Source organism: Corvus kubaryi, unplaced genomic scaffold, assembly GCF_017639235.1.
Source record: "Corvus kubaryi isolate FWS band 111438036 unplaced genomic scaffold, C.kubaryi_AGA036_p1.0 37357, whole genome shotgun sequence".
NCBI classification, from domain to species: Eukaryota; Metazoa; Chordata; class Aves; order Passeriformes; family Corvidae; genus Corvus; species Corvus kubaryi.
The window spans coordinates 5,655,016-5,675,710 of NW_024581117.1; the positions used below are offsets into that span (position 1 = coordinate 5,655,016).

Genomic DNA, 20,695 nt, shown 5'->3' on the forward strand with positions numbered 1-20,695 from the left:
GTGTCACCTGCTCTGTACTTTGCAGGGCCTTTTGACATCCTGGTAAATGCTTAGTTGTAATAGCAGTAGCCTGCACCATATTGTGGAAAATTGTTAAACTGCATAATGGTGATTTATTTCAAAGAAAGTAATGTTGTTGAATGGGTTGGGGGGAAGGTAGGAGAAATAAGAAGTTAAATTTTGAAGTGAATGCGTTCAAAAAAAGATTTAGATAATTTCATCTGTTACTTTAGTTTCATAAGCTTAAATTCTAGTACTCAGTTAAATATTGGGCAAAATTGCACTTGACTAATTTTTGAAAAGAAAATAATTTATTCTGTCATGAAATAAAACTAGGCTTTGTGTATGGTTAAACTGTAAATCATGTTTACAAAATACTGTAATTTTCAGGAAATCACTGTATTAGGAATGTGCAATGAGTTATATAAATAAAAGCCATTTTAAAACTGTTTGTGGCTTGTGTTCTAATTTTTTTTCCCCCCTTTTTTATTTCTGTTCTTGCCTCTGTGTCCGAACGGGCATGTCTGTCCATTTCTTGGTTACTGCGGGAGCAGACAGAGAGCCAGGCACAGTAAGTACCAACATTCCTGCTAACGTTTCCATTTCCAATAATGCAATAATCATATGTTGTGCTGTTTGTTTGTTTTGTCTTCTTTTTAGTCATTTTTATGATAAAAGGTGTATGTGTTTTCTGTTAATGTATGTCTTGGTTTATGCAGAACACCAGATCATTTGTTTGATGGACTGTGTGAAAGAGCTTTGTTTCTGAGCAGAATGCTTTTAGGCAAACTTGAGCTTGAGTTTGCTTATTGGTGGCAGAAAGAGGGCATGAAGCTGCAAATCAAAAAGATCACTGGAAATACATAATTTTTAGTCCAGAGTAAAGATGTTTAGTCTCTAGGATTTTGAAGACTTAGAGTTGGAGAACAGGTGAGAAATTTAAATATGATAATTTTAAATGTGTCATGATGGTGTTTGGCCCTAGGAGGTTTTTTTAACTGCATCTGTTTAAGCGATACTAATGTCATTACTGCTTAATTTGTGCTTCAGGTGTAACTTCTACAGCGATACTTTTTTCCCTGTAGACATAAGATGTAATAGAATTGGTCTTATCTGAAAAGCCCTCTAAAGAACTACTTTGTTACAGCTTTTCATACTGTTTTGTTTTGAGTGATATTGCTGTATTAATCTGTTAGAGATGGTCATGTGCAATTTAATGTCAATTCAAGTAACAAAGCTAATTCTCTTTGTTTATGTCATAGGTGAATTTGGGCTCTATTTTACTCCTTTTCTCAATTAGAAAAGACAAGAACTAGGAAAAGTTATTTGACAGCTTTACAGCACTAAACTTCTGATTTTTATTGCTGCTTATTTAAGATATATATACAAGACTTGCTTGACATTTATTTACTGGAAACTATCTGCATATCTTTTGCAGCAGTCTTTTAGTGTTAGATTGCTAAGCAAAAAGCATTCATTTCAGCTTGCTTAATGTTATTAATGACAGTGTAACTGCAGAAATAATTTTAAGCTGGGTTTTTATGAAGTCTCTGACTTACCAAGGACTTTTTCCTCTGTGTGGGACATACTTCTTTGAGTGCTGCTAGTTGACTGCAGGAATCTCAATAACTTTCCTTAAGGGCTAAGGAAGGAAGTCTGCAGAGTGTGTCTGTGTGCACACATACATGCACATGTGGTAGTGATGGCTCTGTGTTTTGATTTGGTTATGTTTCCTGTCGTTGCCCTGGTCCCAGCTTCCCCTGCCCATCATGCAATTTGGCCAAGGGTCTGGGTTTAAAATCAGATGCTTAGCATTGTGAAATTTGGACTCTGAATTCATCTTGTAGCTGAGAATAGTCCTTGCCTATGGAAGGAGAACTGTCAAAAATTAAGCCTGGCTTTTGTGTTGTGGGAGAGTTGCTGATCAGTTGCTAAGTTTACTGTAGATGTAAATTTTACTTAAACTATAAAGTTGTTGCTGTAGTTGCTTCTGTCTCCATATGTCTAACCGATGATTGCTTGGTTATTACCTGAAGCAGACTGGTTTATGCTGGGTTTGTCACTAATTAGCTTTTAAATAATCTGAGGCTTTATATCATAAAGGAATTTTGCCATGTGGATATATTGAGTTCTGGATACTACACTATGGTCATTCTAGTTTCTTTTTGGTCTCAGTGTAGGATAATACTTCATAGCTGACTTTAATAGCTGAATACAGGTGAACTTGAACTTAAAATTGTTTAAATACAGTGTTACATCAAAATCTTGACTTAACAGTAAATTATATCTTCAAACAAAGAATCATAATTTAAGAGATAGTTAAGTTCAACTCTGTGGCTAAAATGATCAGCTGGGAATTATGGGCTGTTCAAACTTCTCTAATTCTCTTGTATTTTTTATGGAATTTTTAAAATATAAAATATATTTTTAAGGATAATATGAAATGGATCTCAAGTACACAAGGCATAGCAGCAGGTCTGTTTGGTTATTATGTGTGGTTGAAATAATTTTATGACATCTGGGTCATCAAGGTAAAATCAATTTGATTTTCAGAGTAGCATTTTAAAAGTAATGGTGCTGGCAAAAAAATACTGTGCAGTTCTACAGTATGATTTCCATCAAATATGTCTAGCATGACCTTCGAGCACTATCAGTAGAAGCTAACAGCTTAAAATGTGGAAGTTTGAAAAATTAAAATTTATTGCTTGTCTATGGGGTTTTAAATTGAGTTTCTGGGACATAACTTTGGGTTAAAGCATATTGTGACAGACTGAAGCGTATTCATTTTTAAATTAGATTTGGTTTATTTTTTTAAAGTCTCCTTAGATAAATAAGCAGTCACAAGCTTTTATGTATTGTATGTTTTGAAATACAACAAAAGTAGTGAAATTCTTGTATTTATAAGTTAATATAAAGACATGGTTTCATTATTTTTTTATTTTGACCAGTTTAACTACTTTTGTTATATCTAAATAGCAAGGGCTGCATTTTTCTTTTATATACTAGCTTAAGTTCCAGAAGGCAAAATGAAAAAATGTTTTTTGGTAAATGCATGTTTGTGTAATATATAACATTTAAGTTATTAATAATAGTATACTTCCTACATGAATGCTAAAATTATTTTGTCAAATTTAAATTGTGTGACTACATGAATAATGGCTGGTGGGTTTTGGCTGATGTATCTCTAACTGTCCCAAACTGGGTCATGTTATTGTGCAAATGCAGGTATCCCTTCTAATGTGGCAAATTCTGTCTGCAGGTAGCGAAGCCAGGCAAAGGAAGCAAGTTTTGCAACTGAAACTGAAAGCTTTGAGAGACAGCAATACAAAAGAACTTTGATGTCCACACTTTTTTCTTTGGGAAACATCCGGGCAACCTTTTTTAAACTCGTTATAGGTGTTCATTTATCACTTGTTTTCCCACTATTCTAGTATCCTGTTTGGACAGCACAGAAATGCAAATGTTTTGATGCACTCTGTTGTAACAGTAGTAATTTGTAGACAGTGAAATCTTACTTCACTGTGTTCTTAGGATTTACATTAGCTGATGTTTATCTTTTGTCCTCATGAAAAACACTGAGCTTATTTTCTAAGACCTAGAAAGCATTCATAAATTTTCCCAGACATTTTTTTGCCTTCATTGTTAAGCCTAAATGTTGCTATTGTTTTGTAAAGAAAATGCTCTTTTCCTACAGTAGAAAAATATTCTGTGCCCTGAGCTCTCTATCCTATTCTTCACCTCCCAGTCTTGGAGAAATGGGGCGTGAACAATTGAGTGCTACTTTTTGAGTGATATTATGTGCAAGCTGTTTTTGTGTTGTGTTTTAAGTCTTTTAAAGGGGGGAGAAAAATCATAAAAGTTGTTATATGGAAGTATAGTGTACTGATAAGCATAGCACAAGTATGTTTCTTGGACTTTGTGAAGAAAGAATGGCTTCAGACTACAAATTATCTTCAGCAGAGGTTGCTCATGTAAGAGCTGTGTGTTGCTGTGTTGCAGTTTAGTTTGTAGGTGACAGAAGGCAGCATGACAGTAGAAGATAGAAGGTTGATAACAAAGGACAAGGGGATTGAGGTGGTCTGGTATAAATTTTTAGGGATACCTTGATTTTGACAAACATTAGCTAGAAAATACTGAAATCAACAGAAGTCCTAGTCCTTGTTAATGTCTTCTGATTGTAAAATCAATATAACTTGAAATGGTGGGTGAAAAGAAGGTGAAGTCAAGTAGCTTTCCATCACAAGTAATTTGACATGAAACCTACTGACTTTTTAAGTCAGCTTTTGGATTGTAGACATGCGTGTTTGCAATAAGCGTATTGAACAAATTGAAGTTAATGATTCTGAAGCAGAATAGGTTTGAGCCCAGTCTTCTTTTGCCTTTCTGGGGGATTTTGAAGTACATCTTCCATTTCCTGTATTCCTGTCAGTGACTCCTGACAATGAGTAACTGATGGTTTTGGTGTAGTTATTAGACTTGATGCTGTTTTGCCTACTCAGCAAGGAATTGCACCTGTTTCTATCTGTAGGTAGCACTTGTGTGTGGTGCAGTGGCAGGGCAGAGGTCCCATGCGTGGTGAAGAAAAATAAACACAGAGGCTCTACTGAGCACTGCAGGCAAGGCCAAGTTGTTAGCTGTGGTAACTGGCTGTGATGGCTGGTGGCTGTCCTTGGCACGGATGTATGGAGAGTCAGGGAATCACCAAGCACAGAGCAAGCCTATGTGTGTACACATCTTTGGGGGAGAGGGGAGTGAGAGACCTTAGGAGCCCAGCACTAGAGAAGATCTTAATTGGGACGAGGTGTAGTTGAACCACGTGCACAGATGTAATGTAAATACTGTTATTTAATTGCTGTAATGATCAGCATAAAGTCAATTGTCAGTTCTGTATGTACTATTCTATATGAATTGTCTGTGCTGTATTACAAGTGGGATAATGGGGTAAATGAGATATTGGGTGCTCTCAGCCTGTACTGCTGGTGCACATACTTGAGGTTTGGAAGTGGTTCCTGTGTGGAACAGTATGGCAGTCAAAGAGGTGTATTTGAATAATGTGCATTATATTCCTAGTAGGGAACCTGCCTTCTTTCTGTGCATCACGACTGGGTTTTTGCTTCACATTTGCCTTCTGGTGGTTTCAGTATTTAACTTTTTCTGGAAGCAGAGTTGCTTTAGGATCACAAGTTGCCTGTTATATAGCATTTATGCCGTCTGGTAATTCTGACAGGAAGTAGTGCTACATTAACGTTTTTATTTTCTTTTGGGACTTATTTGAAGAAAAGGGCTTCATGTGTATAAAACAAATGATCAAAAGAAAAGGCAAACACAAAAAACTGATTTTGACAACTTGCTCTGATCTGAGCTTCATGATTTGCAAACGTTGCGTTGGTTAATCCTTAACAGACTGAACTCTAAGTATGAAAGCGAGGAATATCCTCAGTTATGTATCTAATCTGTTGAAATTAAGACAAAATAAAAATTGATGCCATGAAGTTTCTCTTTAGGGATATCAACTATGCATCTATATATCTTTTTGCCCTTTTTGTATAAGTGGGTTATTATTGAAGATCAATCCCAACTGAAAATTTCTGTAGAGTTATTAAAAAAATACTATAGCCAAAATAAAAATTCTTGTCCTACTTCTGAAAATAAGTCAGTTGTTAGTAGACCTTGTTAGAAGAACTAAACAGATTACTCTTCTAAAGAGAAGATAAGGAGACTCTGATATTGTGAAACTGTTGCTGCTGTCTTCTGGCTGATCCTGTTTGATAGCGGACATGTAGCAAATATAAACTCCACCAGACCTGAAATGAGGAAAGGTGGCTTTTGGTATGCTGCCCTCACTCTTCCCTGAACCTTAACATTACAGGGGTGAGAGATATCAATAGCCCAATGATCATCTCTTTACCAGTTCTTGTTTGTATTTTCATTTACTTAATTTGTTCTTCAGTATTCTGGATTTACCATTTGCACTACTTTAAAAGATTCATAATTTCACATTGTTGAATGAATTCTTACATTTTTGGTAGTTTGAATTATGGTACTAGCTTACAGCAAGGTATTCTTTCTTTACCTGATTTTAGTCACAGTTGTGAGAACTTTCTTGAACTTCTGTGGGAAACAAAACAGGAACTTTTTAATTTTCAAGTTTACTGATAGATTTTGCCATAAAAAGAGCACAATCTTATTTGCAATTTCTCGTGTAGCTATTGGGAAATGAGCTGCTCTACAACAACTTCTAGTGTGGATACTCTGATCACAAAGAACAGTGGTTTAAATTAATGTGGTAAGTTATAGAAAGGTGGTGTAAATAGGACCAGAGGTGATATGTTTTGCAGAATAGGCTTGTGATATAATTACATGTTTGTGTGAGAAAGCATCAGTCTTTTGAAGAAAAAAACAAATCTAATAATCTTTGTTTGGCATTTAGGACACAGTGGGAGCTGGGATTTCCTGCATATGTTTCACAGTTTTGAAATTCTACAAGACAAGCAGTATAAAATATTGTCAACATTGTCTAGGTAGACTAAATTTAAAAAGAAAAAAAAATCAGATATTGTAGTTACACCTACGGGTTGCCAAAAATTTGCAAGCTGTAACTCCAAATAGTAGGTTCGCTAAATTTTTTCCAGTTGTTGCCCCTTTGCCACCTTTCTGCTATTCACACTTTTTTTTTAGAAAATTAAACAAAGGAACTGACTTTATTCTCTTTCCTGCATTTGCTTTATGGTTTTATTCTAAATTCTTCAGTAGTAAAAGAGATATTTTTAATTGTTTTTATTAAGGAAAGTATCTCTTAACTAAATGGCTTTCCTCCAGAAGAGGGAAACATCTCTGGTCAAGTTTGAATTGCCACCTTGCTTCTTAGTGTTTCTACTGCTTCTTAAGATGTTTCTACTGCCACAAACATGATGGATTCAGTATTAAAATGTTTAAAATTAGTTTTAAGGGTTTTCAGACTAGTGAATGCCTGAATTTGTGTGCATCTGGGAGGAGATAAGGGGTTAAATTCCGACTGTATTTGTCAAGGCAATTAGTTCAATGATCCAACAAGCCCACCTTTTAGTACAAAACATTTCGGTAAAGACATTATTTTGAGCTTCTTTATACTGAATTTCAATAGACCCTCCTATATGCTTTATGTAAGCCCTTTGGCATTTGTTTAGCTTGAATAGTCATGAATAAAAGAGCTTAGAGTTGGCTTTAAAGTGCAGCTTCTGAATTAGGAAAAAGAGGATTCAGATTGCCTTATGTACCCTGTTTCCTTGTCCTCCTCCTTGGGGCTAAACATTTGTGTCTGAGCAAAACTATCTTGATGTGTTCAGGTTTTAAAGGGGAAGCTATTCAGTGCACAGTTCACTGGTTATTAGTATATGTTTATGATATATTACAAGTAAATATCTCTGTCTCTTGGGTAGATCTAAATATGTTCTTTGAGGGCTTACACTGAAGTACATGTTGGTATTAGACTTTTCTCTTGAGAGAGATATATGTATGGATGCAAACGCATGTTTACTTATATATTTATGTGAGCCTGTATTTATTTATCTAAGCATGTACTTGGCTTTTAGGATCTAGGCTTACCAGGTCTTTGTGAAAGGAGATTTTTTTCTCAACTCATTCAGTATTGTTCACAGCATTAACACATCAGTGAACAAATTGCCCTCTTGCATATGCTAATCCTGCACTTAAAAGAACTCATTGTAACACATTTTAATGCTTTAGCTGGAACTGAGATGGAGATGGGAATCAGGAATCACAGGCATGTCAAATCGTCATGTGACTGAAAAATGTCTAAAATGCTCTTTGGGTCAACAGTTTGTACTTAGCATATCTTTGCTTGAATGAAAGCAATCCATGTAGTTTGAGGAAAAGATTAGTCTCTGCTTTTGTCTTTTGTGTGTGTGTGTTGGCCTCAGTTTTTCAGATCAAGTCTGATTAAACAAGACTTTAGCCTTAATTTCACACTAGTAGTGAATGTTATGCTGGAAGTAAAAATATTTGATCTTTGTTTGCAATACATTTGTTGAAGGAATCCAATTGGAGTTTACTCCAGCTAACAATTGATTACTGCATAACTGTATTCAGCAAATACTTGTTATTTTAAGCATTAAAGACAAGCTGTTATTTATTGTCCATACCTGCAGGTGTAGACATACCAAAGCTTCGTCTATTTCTGATATTCTAGAAGTGACTTATCAATCAGATTATATGTAGTAAATCTCTTTTATTAGATGGGATCTGAGTATTTAAAAAAATAATAAAATCGTTGTTACTTGCTCATGAATAAACAGCAAGCCTGTCTCTCCTAAACAATAAATTCACTTGAATTAATTAGTTAAATAGATGGTGACTGACAAGTGAACTAAACTTTTGATAAGTTGAACAATGAAAAGCCAAGCTCCTTAGAATGCATGAAGCTGTACATGTTTGCCTGGAGGACTTTGTTTTGAATTAAATTGAAGACTAAGCAGGTATCACATTTCTAAAGCATCTATCACATCAGTTTGAGTTTGTAAGAATATATGAGCAATCCTAAAACGGATTTTTGATTGACCTTGTTTTTTGTCTTTGCAGAGTAATTCTCTGTTGGTCCCGGACAGTCTACGAAGCACAGATAAACGCAGGAATGGCCCTGAATATGCCAATGACATCAAAAAGAGAAAGGTGGATGATAAGGATTCCAGCCACTATGTAAGCAAATCTGTGTCAAAGAAATGATTAATTTATTTGCACATGCTGTGCTTGTATGAGGAGTAAAAGAGCTGTGAAGAACAAGGCAACTTTCTTATGGCTGAAGTAGTACATGAATATATGTGCCAGAGGGACACAAGATTTAAGTTGTGGGAAGAGTAGTGACTCAGTAGTTTGGGATGTTGTTAAGTCATAGGCCTCAACAGACATAATTGTTTGGGATTCACATATGCCCTGGAGCGTTTCTCAGAGTTTGTGACATTCTTTCTGGACTGCTCTAAACTCAGGTTTGTTTGAAATGGAAGATTTTGTTATTGAGAGGGGTTTGGTAAATTTTATTGATAACTAGCTCTTACCATGCTGAGTTATAATTGCAAATTGCACATGTTATCAGGCTGTACCAACTAACTGAAGTTTGCTTTTGGCTGAAACAGCAATTTCAGCAGAAAGCAAATTGAAATATTGAAAGTTCACAGTTTTGTGTTCTGCATTTTTGACTTGCTTGCTTGTTGCTTGGTTTCAAAGAGACACTTCAGTACAACAATGTATGTGAACCTCAGAAGGTTCACACAGGCTTTCAACTTCAAGTCTAAATGCTCAGACAAATCACAGGATGGTACTTGAACAGGCCTAAGGGACTAGGACTGGTGTGAGAGAGTACTGAAAAGCAAAATTTAAATCTAGGAGAACATACTGTACTTTGACATAGCAATAATGTGGCAAATTGTCTGGTTTATGTGATTTAGATCACTAATTAATTCTTGGTTACTGAAACACAAGAGAAAATTAGGTGCCATTTTATTTTCTCAATATTTAGTAGGGTAATTTTAATTTCTCTCCACTTGGATAATGTCTTTGAGAAGCTATTGGATGTGTTAGTGCTGTTAATGGTTTTACAAGTTGTATTTCCACCACTTTCTAATAACAATATTTTGATTACAGAAGGGTTTGGCAAACTTCCCCATGTCACTCCCTCAAATTTAAGGGTGTGATATTTTAGTGGCATTTTTAATTTTAAATATTTGAAGATTAAGCATTCTCAAGCTACGCTTGATATAAAAAGGAAGAAGAAGCTTAACTTGCTTGTTTTTCCTGTGTTTCTACTGTAAAGAAATGTAAAAGATGTTATTGCACAGTAGAAGCACTTTGTTTTAATCCACATTTTAAATATGTTTCTGCCCACTGTTTGTTTGAAATGGACTTTACAGCTAAAGGCAGCATCAAAATAAAAAATTGAGTAAAGCAAGGATATTTGAAAGTTCCAGATTTATTCTAGTTTTGAATACGGTTTTTTTTTTTTTTTTTTGAAGGTCCACCAATTATGCAAACACAGAGCTGCTGGTTTTGAGCTCATTTTAGATGAGGCCCTTGTAGGGACAAAGAAATACTGCTTTTGTCAAAAGGGGCATAAATGAGTTATAGGACCTGTAGCTTTCGGAAAAAGAATGCAAAATGAATTTTTTCCCCCTTTTTAACTTTGGACTAATTTTCATATTAGTACCTATGTAGTTTCAGTGTGTGGCTTTATTAGTGAGGAGAATCTTCTGGTATTAGTAGAAGTTACAGGAGATGCCTTTGATAATCCCAGTAAATTTCTATTTATTAAAATGACAAAGTCAGCGGAGTTTACTTAAGCATTGCTTTGCAGCTAATTTTGCCTCCTCCAGAGTGGTGTCTCTGGCAAACAAGTGTCCCATCTACTGTTCTCCCACATTCTCTTACCTGTTCGAGCACTCAGGGTGCTTCATGCTTCTCAAGAGGTGGCAGATAACAGGAGCTAAAGCTTTCATGTCCTTCTTTTGCACCTGTTGGGTGGATAGCGTCCTGAGTAGCAAATAGAGTGACCACTCTTTGTCCAGTGGCACTCTTGGATCCCTAATATCTTTGTGTATTTCTTGGAGCAAGATTCAGCTGTTAACAGAAGGGAAGGGTTGGAACTACCTGTTGGTTTGGGGTGGTTTTTTTCAGTTGGATTTTTTGGGGTGGTTGGTTGGTTGATTTGTTGGTTGGTTGGTTGGTTTGGGGTTTTTTGTTTGGTTGGTTTTGGGTGGTTTGGTTTTGCTTTGTTTTTTTAAAGCATTATGACCTTAAGTGAGAGAAAGGATCTGGTGTTACATGTGAAAGCTCAGACACTTTGAAAGGAAGAGATGGGAGACAGTTGAGTAATCTTGTATGTCTGGTTTGTTTGCATAGAAACTTTTTAACTAAAAGTACTTTTATTGGAAATATCAGACTTGTTCCCCCAGAAATTTAAAGTTTTTAAATTAATTTAATTTCTTTGTTTGGTTTTGAGTCAAGACTCACCTTCTGATTTAACCACTGTGAAAATCACTAGACCTCTGCATATCAGAATGTGTCTACTGGAGAATCCTGGCCTCTCTTAGAGACAGGGACCAGGAGGCACTACAGTAACAGCAATAGTTAGTAAAACAGCTCAGCTGCACATAGATATAAGGGAAACAGTTGAACTGCAGCTTGACAAGCTGCAGTAGAACATTTCTGTTCAGGAATGCCCAAGTATTTTGGTTTTCTTGGGCAGAAATGTTGAAATGCCTTGGCATTTTTGAAGTTTTTTCTTCCCCAGAACTTTTTATTTCAAAACTTGCCTTTCTGGAAAAGGGGAAAAATGGTACTATCAATTTGAGGAAGACAATTCATCAAATATGTCAAAAAGCTCCATTTTCCTGAGACCTGTTTTTTGGTGTTTTTCCAGGTATGCACAAGCACTACTTTCTCCAAATTAACACAAGATTAGTGTATGAACAGAGTACCTTTCTCTTTTAGGAGTAGTGATTACACTGTTTATGTGGTGGTAATAAGGAGGGGTTTTGGACCATCTTGCACTGATGGTGAGATTGCCATCTTTCAACTAGATCTACCATACTTGGGTTTTACTATTGTAGCAGAAATAAGGTGTTGTGTTTGTTTTAATTGTTCTCCCTATTGCTAATAACTTAATGAAAGGCTGTTTGTTTTTTGTTTAGGAAAAACAACAAATGTCTGAGTAGATGCGTAGTCTTTCTCTCTGGGCTCTTATTGCACTAATTGAAATGAACACTATATTTATTTATTTTTAATAGGACAGTGATGGGGACAAGAGTGACGATAACTTGGTTGTAGATGTATCCAATGAGGTAACTTTTTTCATTTTTGTAGTCTTGACGTTTGCCCAAAGGTTAAAGCTAGAAGAAAAATAATCCTCTGTGTGGATATGTTAAAATATTCACAACTTCTCCTTTTTATTAGTACTGCAGTTACTGTGTCTTCCTCTGAGCTTTATCTGGTTACCTTCTCGGTTTTTCCTTCTGCTGCTTTGTCCAGGTCTGTTCCCTCTGCAGTTAACATTCTGACACTTCACAGCTGCTCTATAGGGTAGAGGGTTGTGCTGAAGAGCATGTGGAAGGCTGAGGTTTTCAAACTACTGTCTTTGAATGGAAAGGGAAGACATTATCTAATGTTGTATTTAGTAGTAGGGTTGTTATTAAAAACATTGCCTTAAAAATTGCTTGTATTTTAATGTCCTTGGTTAAAGACATTTTCCAGAAATGCTGTTTTTTTAGAATGAAGTTAGTTCAGAAGATTTTTTCAGAGATTGTAGACAGTTTTTTTCTCCAGGGCTGAGATTTGGCAATGGCATCAAGGTGAAGGGATGGGTGTTCCCTTTTCTTCATCTTTTATTTCATACAACACACAGATTTAGGAAGCCTGAATATGGTAGTGAGGTTCTTCAGCTCTCTGCAAAACACAGGGAGAGAAGCTGATAGAGAAGTGTCCTCAGTAGCTCCAGGGGCCCAAACAATGTCAGCCAAATAGAAAAATGGGTGTCCAACTAGTGATTTTAATAATCCTTTCAGAAGGTTGGCTTACAATGAAACTGCTTAATAATCAGTCAGACTTATTGCCCTTTTGTGAGGTGTGATTTCTCCCTGGTGCTATTCTTATGAGCCAAAGGAGCATGGAGAACCTGCAGAGCTCTGATAGCATTTTAACTCATGGGGCTGGCTATTTCAAGTTAAAGTAAATGCAGAAAATGCCTCTGGAACAGAGAAAAATAATCACCTGAGAGGCGGTTTCAGTTTTCCTGTAGATTTAAGTGGCAAGGCAATTACAGATGGTGTTGAGCAAAAATGTGACAGCTATTATGGCATATAAAGATCCCTGTCTGGGCCATTCACCTAAGAGTTGGACTCGATGATCCTTGTGGGGCTCTTCCAACTCAAAATACTCTGTGAAATCTGTGAAGGCATGCGTCTGTCTCTTCTTCTGAAGTAGAGATGAGCAAGGTGTTTATCAACTAAAAGAGGTTATTGAAATGTTTATTGCGACTAGCGGGAACATGGAGAGTGTACATGATAATAAGAGTGTCAAGTTACTGCAGTTTCTGTTGGTCTTCCTTACTCTTACCACGTTTTAAGCACTTGCTTTAGTTTGTACTTAGGTATGCTTTGCAAGCTCTGTGCTTGGAAACGATTTATGATTACATGTAGTGTAAAATAAAAACAGATTGCTAACTATGTGACTTTACTTCTCTAGACTGATGAAAGGATTTCCGCTTTTTTTCTATAAAGATGACAAAATGTCTCATCATTTGCACTTACTGCTTAAATTCCTCTAGTTTGTTTTTTTTTCTCCCATAGACTCCTTAGTGGTGTTTGTGTACCAGTTTATGACATGGCTCTGCGCTGTTCTTCCCTTCCCATTGTTTTAGGATCCTTCTTCCCCAAGGGCAAGTCCCACTCATTCACCACGTGAAAACGGTATAGATAAAACCCGCCTACTGAAGAAGGATGCTTCCAGCAGTCCAGCATCTACAGCCTCTTCAGGAAGTTCCACTTCCCTCAAATCAAAAGAAATGGGTCTGGTAGGTAGCATTCTGTGGTGCAGATAGTATTTTTTCTTGTAAAATCTAACTCTCCATTTTTCAGGAACTACTTGTGGCACAAATTACCTGGCACTAAACATTTGAAGCTGAAATTGGCTACTGTTTTTCCAGATCTTTAAAGTATTATTGAGCTTTCCTCCTCAGCAATATTTTCTGGTTTGTTTTTATTTTTTTTATTTCCTACATTTCTGTCAAATGAGTTGCAAATTTGCTGCAAAGAACAAGAGTTGCTTAAGCATTGGTTTGGGTTTTTTTAGGAACAATAACTTATAGTTTAACATGGCCTGTGAAGAAGTTCTTGAGGCTTTTGTTAAACTCTTCTAAATAAGCTGTTACTCCTTGAAGACTTTTTCTTGCAGAATCACTAATAATTTGATCTGATTCTCCGTAACTTTTGTGTCGTGGTTTTTTGATACTATCAACTATGGTGGTCTTTTCTTTTTGTAGTGAGATTTAATTAATAATTGAAATATTAATGAAATAATAATTGAAATATTAATGATTTCAAGCTAAAATAGTTTGGTAATGCATACTGTATTTTCCTGAAGAAAAAAATTAGCTCAGGCATTCCTTTTTTTTATGTCAGTAGAAAAGGGAAAATAACTTTCTATGTTTCTTATTTTAATTTTGGCAGTAATCAAAAAGGTCAGCATTTCTCTCTCACAAGTTAATGTTGTCAGCATTGTGTGACTTTATGAAAATTGGCTGAGGGACTAGGTAGTAGGTGCCCAGCAGCCCAGCTGCTTTTGTGATAAATTGTATAATATGGCCTGGATTAAAAATAATACTCATTTAATTTGTTTAATGATACCAGCATGAAAAAGCCAGCACGCCTGTTCTGAAATCCAGCACACCAACTCCTCGAGGTGACGTGCCAACCCCAGGCACTAGTGCAACTCCAGGACTCCGTCCAGGCCTTGGCAAACCTCCAACAATGGACCCTCTGGTTAACCAAGCTGGTGAATGCATTACCTCATGTGTTTTTATGGTTCCAAAATGAATCTTTTTTTACACATGTAGTTCTTTGTGACTGTTAAGTAAATATATTGCTTTGTTCTTGATATCAAGAGAAGGCTTGATGAGAAGCAGATGTTCAGATTATCAAGAGTTTGAATATCTTTCTCTCTTAGTCTTCTTTGTTTACTTCTGTCTTTATCTTTTTTTGCAAATAATCCAGAGACTGAATGCAATATAAAAAGATTTCTCAGAAGTTTCTGGTACTTATTCTTCATGCAATCCCTTCTTTGTGTGAGTCTACTAATATTTGCTGCAGTGCACAGCTTGACAAATGTTGGGGGAAGTTTACTTTTGCTATTCAGGCTGGTACACACAGTTGCTTCAGACATGAGCTGTGTAAACCATGTCTGTCAGCTTTACTGCTTAATTTGGCAAAGAAGAGATTAATGTAAACAGGGGAATATTACAGAAATGGAAATAGGTAATGCTAGAAGAGATTGCTAGAAGTAATCAGCAAATTCAGACTTCAGTAGATCTTATTTACACTGAAAAGAGCTGGTGGTACTGACAGATCATGGTAGTGTCTTTTGACATTGTGTGTATGTGAGAGGGAAAGGTGAGATGTTTTGGGGGGGGGAAAAAGGCTGCTTTCTTTCCTATATGCAGGAATACATAAATAAACCCACTTAATTTCATTATGCTGTAGCTGCAGGTTTGCGGACACCATTGGCAGTACCAGGACCGTACCCTGCTCCATTTGGAATGGTACCTCACGCTGGCATGAACGGAGAGTTAACCAGTCCAGGGGCAGCCTATGCCAGTCTGCACAATATGTCACCCCAGATGAGTGCTGCTGCTGCTGCAGCTGCCGTGGTTGCCTATGGAAGATCTCCTATGGTAGGCCATACGTTGCATGCAATCTCAGTCCTGTGAGTTGTGGTTCACTGAGAAAAGCTACATGCTTCATTTAGCACTGCGGAATTCCCAACTCATAACAGTGCCAGAGGCTTGACAGCTTCACTGCGTGCTTCACTGCGTGCTTCACTTTGCTGTGTGGCTGAAGAAACAAATTTGCACCTTGAAAACAAAGAATCTCAGTGTATTAATGTATGTTTTCTTTTTGTTCTTCACCTCCATCGGTGCTTTAACTGATGAATAAATGCCAGAAAATTATTTCATGCTGTAAATGAAAAAGTAGTTTTGGTAGACACAAGGTAGTTCACTGTAGCTGTGGACATCTGCTTTTTTGTTGCTGAACCACATTTGTGTTCCATATAGACATAACAAATTAATCTTGAAGCATGTAAAAGTCTTTTCATCTGGGCCTCTGTCCCTGTTTTTTGTTGGGTTTTTTTTGTGGAAATCAACCTGAGAAGCTGGTCATTTTGGAGCTCTGAGATCAGGTGTCTTAAGAATAGTTGCTGTTGTGGGTGTAGTAAGTAAATGGAGCCTGGTAGTTATAGTGGCTGTCACACAAAATAACCTAGGGGCCTGGTTCTGCAAACATGAGCTTGATGGCAGCTTTCTGCATAGACAAACTTACCTACTTGTAAATTTGGAAAATTGGATTTATGCTTGTCAACTTCTCATTATTGCTTGTATGACCACTTTTTTTCAAACTGGTAAACAGGGCTTTTACATGAAAATGTGCAAATTCTAAATAGCATACACCCTGCTTTTAAAGCAATAACAATATTTAATATAATGTTCAGAAGAAAAACTAAGTCTTTTCAGTCCAGAATTTCTGCTTGGATTATTTGATGTACATACTTATTCAGGGTATAAAAATTCAGTGGAATTGCAGTATGTAAAGAGAATGTCGTTTTTTAAGCTGTGGACAAATTTGTTTGCACCCCACAGTGTGGCTCTCTGAGAGATCTCTCAGCTGCTGTGCCCAAACAGAACACTGTGGAGGCAGTGAGATCCTAGCTGGGGCCCAAGGCTGCTTTCCAGCACCACACTGTGCCAGCCTGAGTATGTGCTAGCTCTCTCAGGAGTAAAGAGCACTGGCATGGCTTGGTGCTGACATGGACTGTAATTCCACGGCTAACACGGGACTCTCCCTGCTAACCAGGACTGCTGTGTTATGCTCAGTGGTGTGAATGCATGATAAATTATTTTCTGTTCTCATATGAGTGCTTCTATCAGAAGTATGCTCAGAGAAAACATCTGGGTTTTGCACCCCCAATGGAGGGTCACACAATTATCTGATACTGTGGGTAAAAGCCACCTTTTGTTTAAGTGCATAATATCTTGGGATTGGAGAAAAGAAGCTTGCTGAGAAATTGATGAGAAATTCCAAGTTTGAGATTAATTCACTTTTTGTTGTCAGGTTGGGTTTGATCCTCCTCCTCACATGAGAGTACCTGGAATCCCTCCAAATCTAGCAGGGATTCCTGGGGGAAAACCGTAAGTAACTTTTAACATTTTGGTAATATCTGCAGTATCTAGAGGGAATGAAGTTATATTGTGTCAGTGAACAGGGATTTGAAAGGGGATGGTGTCTGGTTGTTTTTAAGAGGATGCTTTAGACTTCTCCAGGTAAAACCTGCAGCATAAAAATTCTGAAATGGTGGTTGTCATATCCCAAACCAGGTGTGTATATACCTATTTCCAAGGAAAAGTTGTTGAAGGTATACTTTAAGGTTTTTTTATTTCATCCTTTCTGGGGGAAGTTAAGGGGACTACAGACTAAATGGTAAATAGTGGTAAAATGTGTTAGATAAAAATATATTGAAACTAGAATTTGCAATACACTGAGGATAAATGTGCAGTGCAAACCTGCAGACTCCTTGTCTGGCACTTGTTTTATCAGGCATGGGAGTCTGCAACTGATGACAGTGGGTATCTGGAGTGGTTACTTCAGCAGTAGATAACACACCTTGCATAATGGAGCAAGCTATTTAGACCTTTTGTGTGAGTGCAGCTGGAGAGCAAAAGGATGATGGAGCAGTTGTGGAGCAGGTACTGCATAGATGTAGAAGAATTTTCACAATAAGTTCTTTTTATTTAAATGTTCTAGTTATTGATGAAGCAGTTGTTAAATAAAATACTTCAGTGATGCTGTGACTTCTTGATGTTGCAATAAAATAAATTCAGCAGCATATATGAAATGTTTCAGTCATCTGGCTTTGTTAGACTATTGACCCTAAGCTTTACCAGTGCATAAGCATGACTCATGCATGCATGACCTCTGAAAATATGCAATTAATGTTTAGGACAAGTATTCTAAGTGGGTACTAACAGAGCAAATGTTACTCAGCTGTTCTTCTGGACAGAATGAGGCAGAGAGAATTCTAACAGTTTTTTCAACACTCTGTTAGAACCTGTTCTTTGTTCATACTTGGCAGTCAGTCCTGACTTCTCTTTCAACTGGAACTTGCAATTAGAGTAGTTTTTCTCTACCTAGGTACTTACATAATTTTGAAACTTTCTTAACACTTTGCACTTTCTGTGCAGGATGTTCATGTTACATAATGCCTACTTACCAATCTAAATCTAATTTTTCCTTTTGCAGTTTCACAAAACATTTAGAAACTTATTTTTAGGATGCTGTCTAAGTTATCAGGCTGTGGTGAAAGTCGTATACTCACATATTTCTGTTTGCTTTAATTTTGGACTCCTATTAGTAACTAGTGATACCTTGTAATGTCAGTCTTGCAATGCAAACATCCTTGAAAGGATACCAGATTAGAGGCAAAAAAGTGTATCTTTTCTTCTGATCTTTTCCTATAACAATAAGAAAGCAGCAGACTAAGTCTGGAAAGCCATCCTGAACGTGTTTTTGTGGTTATCCACCGTACTTCTGAGAACAGGGTTAGCTATCTGTTGGCAGTGTGAGAAACCTGTTAAATCATGGTTTTACTTAAAGTTGGTGGTGTGTTGACAAGATTACTGAAGTGAGGGCTCAATGAGTTGGTGTTGCGTATCAAATGTTGGTGTATTTAAATTTAGTGCAGTAAGGATCAGGCTTTGTACTCAAAACTCAGACACTTTCTTGCTGACTTTCATGGAATTTGGCATACTTAAATAAAATGCTTGTGGAAATCGCATAATCAAGTGGCTGTAAGTTTTTACTTCTGGACAAGTATATTCATAAGCTTTCAATGATGTATTTCATTATTATGATGAAGCAGTTGTGGAGCAGGTAGTGCATAGATGTAGAAGAGTTTTCACAGTAAGTTCTTTTTATTTAAATGTTTTAGTTATTGATGAAGCAGTTGTTAAATAAAATACTTCAGTGATGCTGTGACTCATTGATGTTGCAATAAAATTCAGCAGCATATATGAAATGTTTCAGTCATTATTATTATTGCTTTGCAATATTTTATATTGTAAGCTATTGAAGCCTATTTTTGTTCAATCAGAAATTTTCTGTGGCTGAGTTCTAGTTGTTACACTGTTTAAGACAAAAGGACAGCATATGTATGCAGCCCTATTTTGTATCCTGGTAATTTAGCTAAATTACTTGTCTGGGGCAGGAAGCTGTGTGGGGGCTGTTTAGGTTTTTTTCATGTTTTTACCACTTTATTCTCACTGCTTCATATACTGCCTACTTTGATACATACTCCCTAGTTTCCACTTCATTTAATGTGTTCTGCAATGTTTGAGGTTTTTTGTGGTCATGTTACTTGTACATTTCTACTAAAATTACTTCTTTGCTTATTGTAGTGAAGCAACCCTAAAATTCCATAAACTCATCTGTTATCTTTCCATTGACAGCTATAAGATAATCTCCTGTTTTAGTCTAGATTGGCTAGATGCTGTCTGCTGACTGCAGCATCTCTGAGTATCTCACCTACTTTAGGTTTTTCTCCCGTATTTTCTGTACAGAGCAGATATAATTGTGCAAACTGGTGGAGTACACCTTGTTTATTTTAAAAGTAGGCCTTTTTCTTGAGTGCAAATACGGTGTCACATTGAATTCTTTTTATTAGATGTGAAGTTTTAGTGAGTCTTGTTGCAAGTGGTACAGAGAATTTTCAAATTGAACTATTGAATCCCCACTCCTGTATGCTTAAGGCTGCACATTTTTTATCAATGGTTATGCTTATACTGCTTTTTCACCCAAAAGAAAATTAAATTCCCTTGTTTCAGAAGGACAGACACTTCTGATAGCACCCAGGTTTTTTTAACCCTTGTACATTCTGAGATCTGTTAAAGACCTGCTTGTTAGAAAAATTAGTAGCCCGTTAAAAACCCACTTGGACATGAACATGTGGTGTCTGAGTCCTGAACTCTTTTGTTTTAACGCATTTAATTATACCCTGGACTATAAGTTTTTGGTGTGTTGATCTAATAATTTTTTTTTTGCTTTGCATGGTCTTTCTGGCAAGTACCTACTTAGCTTTTAGTTTTCTATAGCTGCTAAATTAACATTCTTATGGATTTCTGGTTTGTGTGAACCATGCCTTCTAATAGCTGGATCGTGGACTAAAGACAGATTTTCAAGATTAGTGTTAAGATTTATGTCCACAGTATTGCTTCACTGGTGTCTAAAATTCTGAATTAATGGTAGTATTGAGGACAAATATATATTCTCAGCATGTTTTCCCAGACAGTAAAAAAACCTGAAAATACATGTTTCTCATTTTAGTAGGAAAGGGAAACTTTACATGGTAAATGTTCAATCTTTCTCCATCTAGTTTTAAGATGACTTTTCATTGTATTTTTGGAGAGGTGTACTATACTCTATTGGAATTGCTAGATTTCACTTCTGCTGAACTGAACTCTGGTCTTCAGATCTTCATACTTGCACAGTGAACGTACAGTGAGAGATATTGTAAAAGAAGGCTACTTTTACTGTATTATAGGAGATTTATGGGTGTATGCATCCCTGGCATGTGTCTCTGGCTAGAATTATTTGGTGACATGTATGAAGATGAAGATTCAGTTATTTCTGTACAAAAACCTCTATCCTTATTTCTTGGCATTTTGTTCTATATGATGAAACAACACTCTCAGATATTCAGTTTTCTGTGATAACTACAATTAAAAATGAGCTGGAGTGCAAAGAAAAGCTGAAAGCAAAATGCACTCATGAGTGGAAGGAACTTTTTGCTTTTGCGTTTTGCTGTCGGGTATTGTGCTAGTCAAAGAAATCTGCTTGAATTGAAGGGATGAAGTGGAAGTTTTGAGGGATTTTTTTTTTAAGGCATGGTA

The 20,695-nt window shown here is 36.5% G+C and overlaps 1 protein-coding gene across 2 annotated transcripts in view; it reads left to right on the forward strand.

The window, feature by feature from the left end:
- TLE1 (TLE family member 1, transcriptional corepressor) overlaps positions 1 to 20,695 on the forward strand; it is an 81,853-nt gene that overhangs the window by 42,029 nt on the left and 19,129 nt on the right. For both annotated transcript variants that reach the window (XM_042033727.1, XM_042033728.1), the window contains exons 8-14: positions 555 to 571; positions 8,578 to 8,694; positions 11,775 to 11,828; positions 13,403 to 13,555; positions 14,391 to 14,535; positions 15,240 to 15,430; positions 16,866 to 16,942. In XM_042033727.1, the coding sequence (XP_041889661.1) occupies positions 555 to 571; positions 8,578 to 8,694; positions 11,775 to 11,828; positions 13,403 to 13,555; positions 14,391 to 14,535; positions 15,240 to 15,430; positions 16,866 to 16,942 (754 nt within the window). The remainder of the gene's footprint in view (positions 1 to 554; positions 572 to 8,577; positions 8,695 to 11,774; positions 11,829 to 13,402; positions 13,556 to 14,390; positions 14,536 to 15,239; positions 15,431 to 16,865; positions 16,943 to 20,695) is intronic.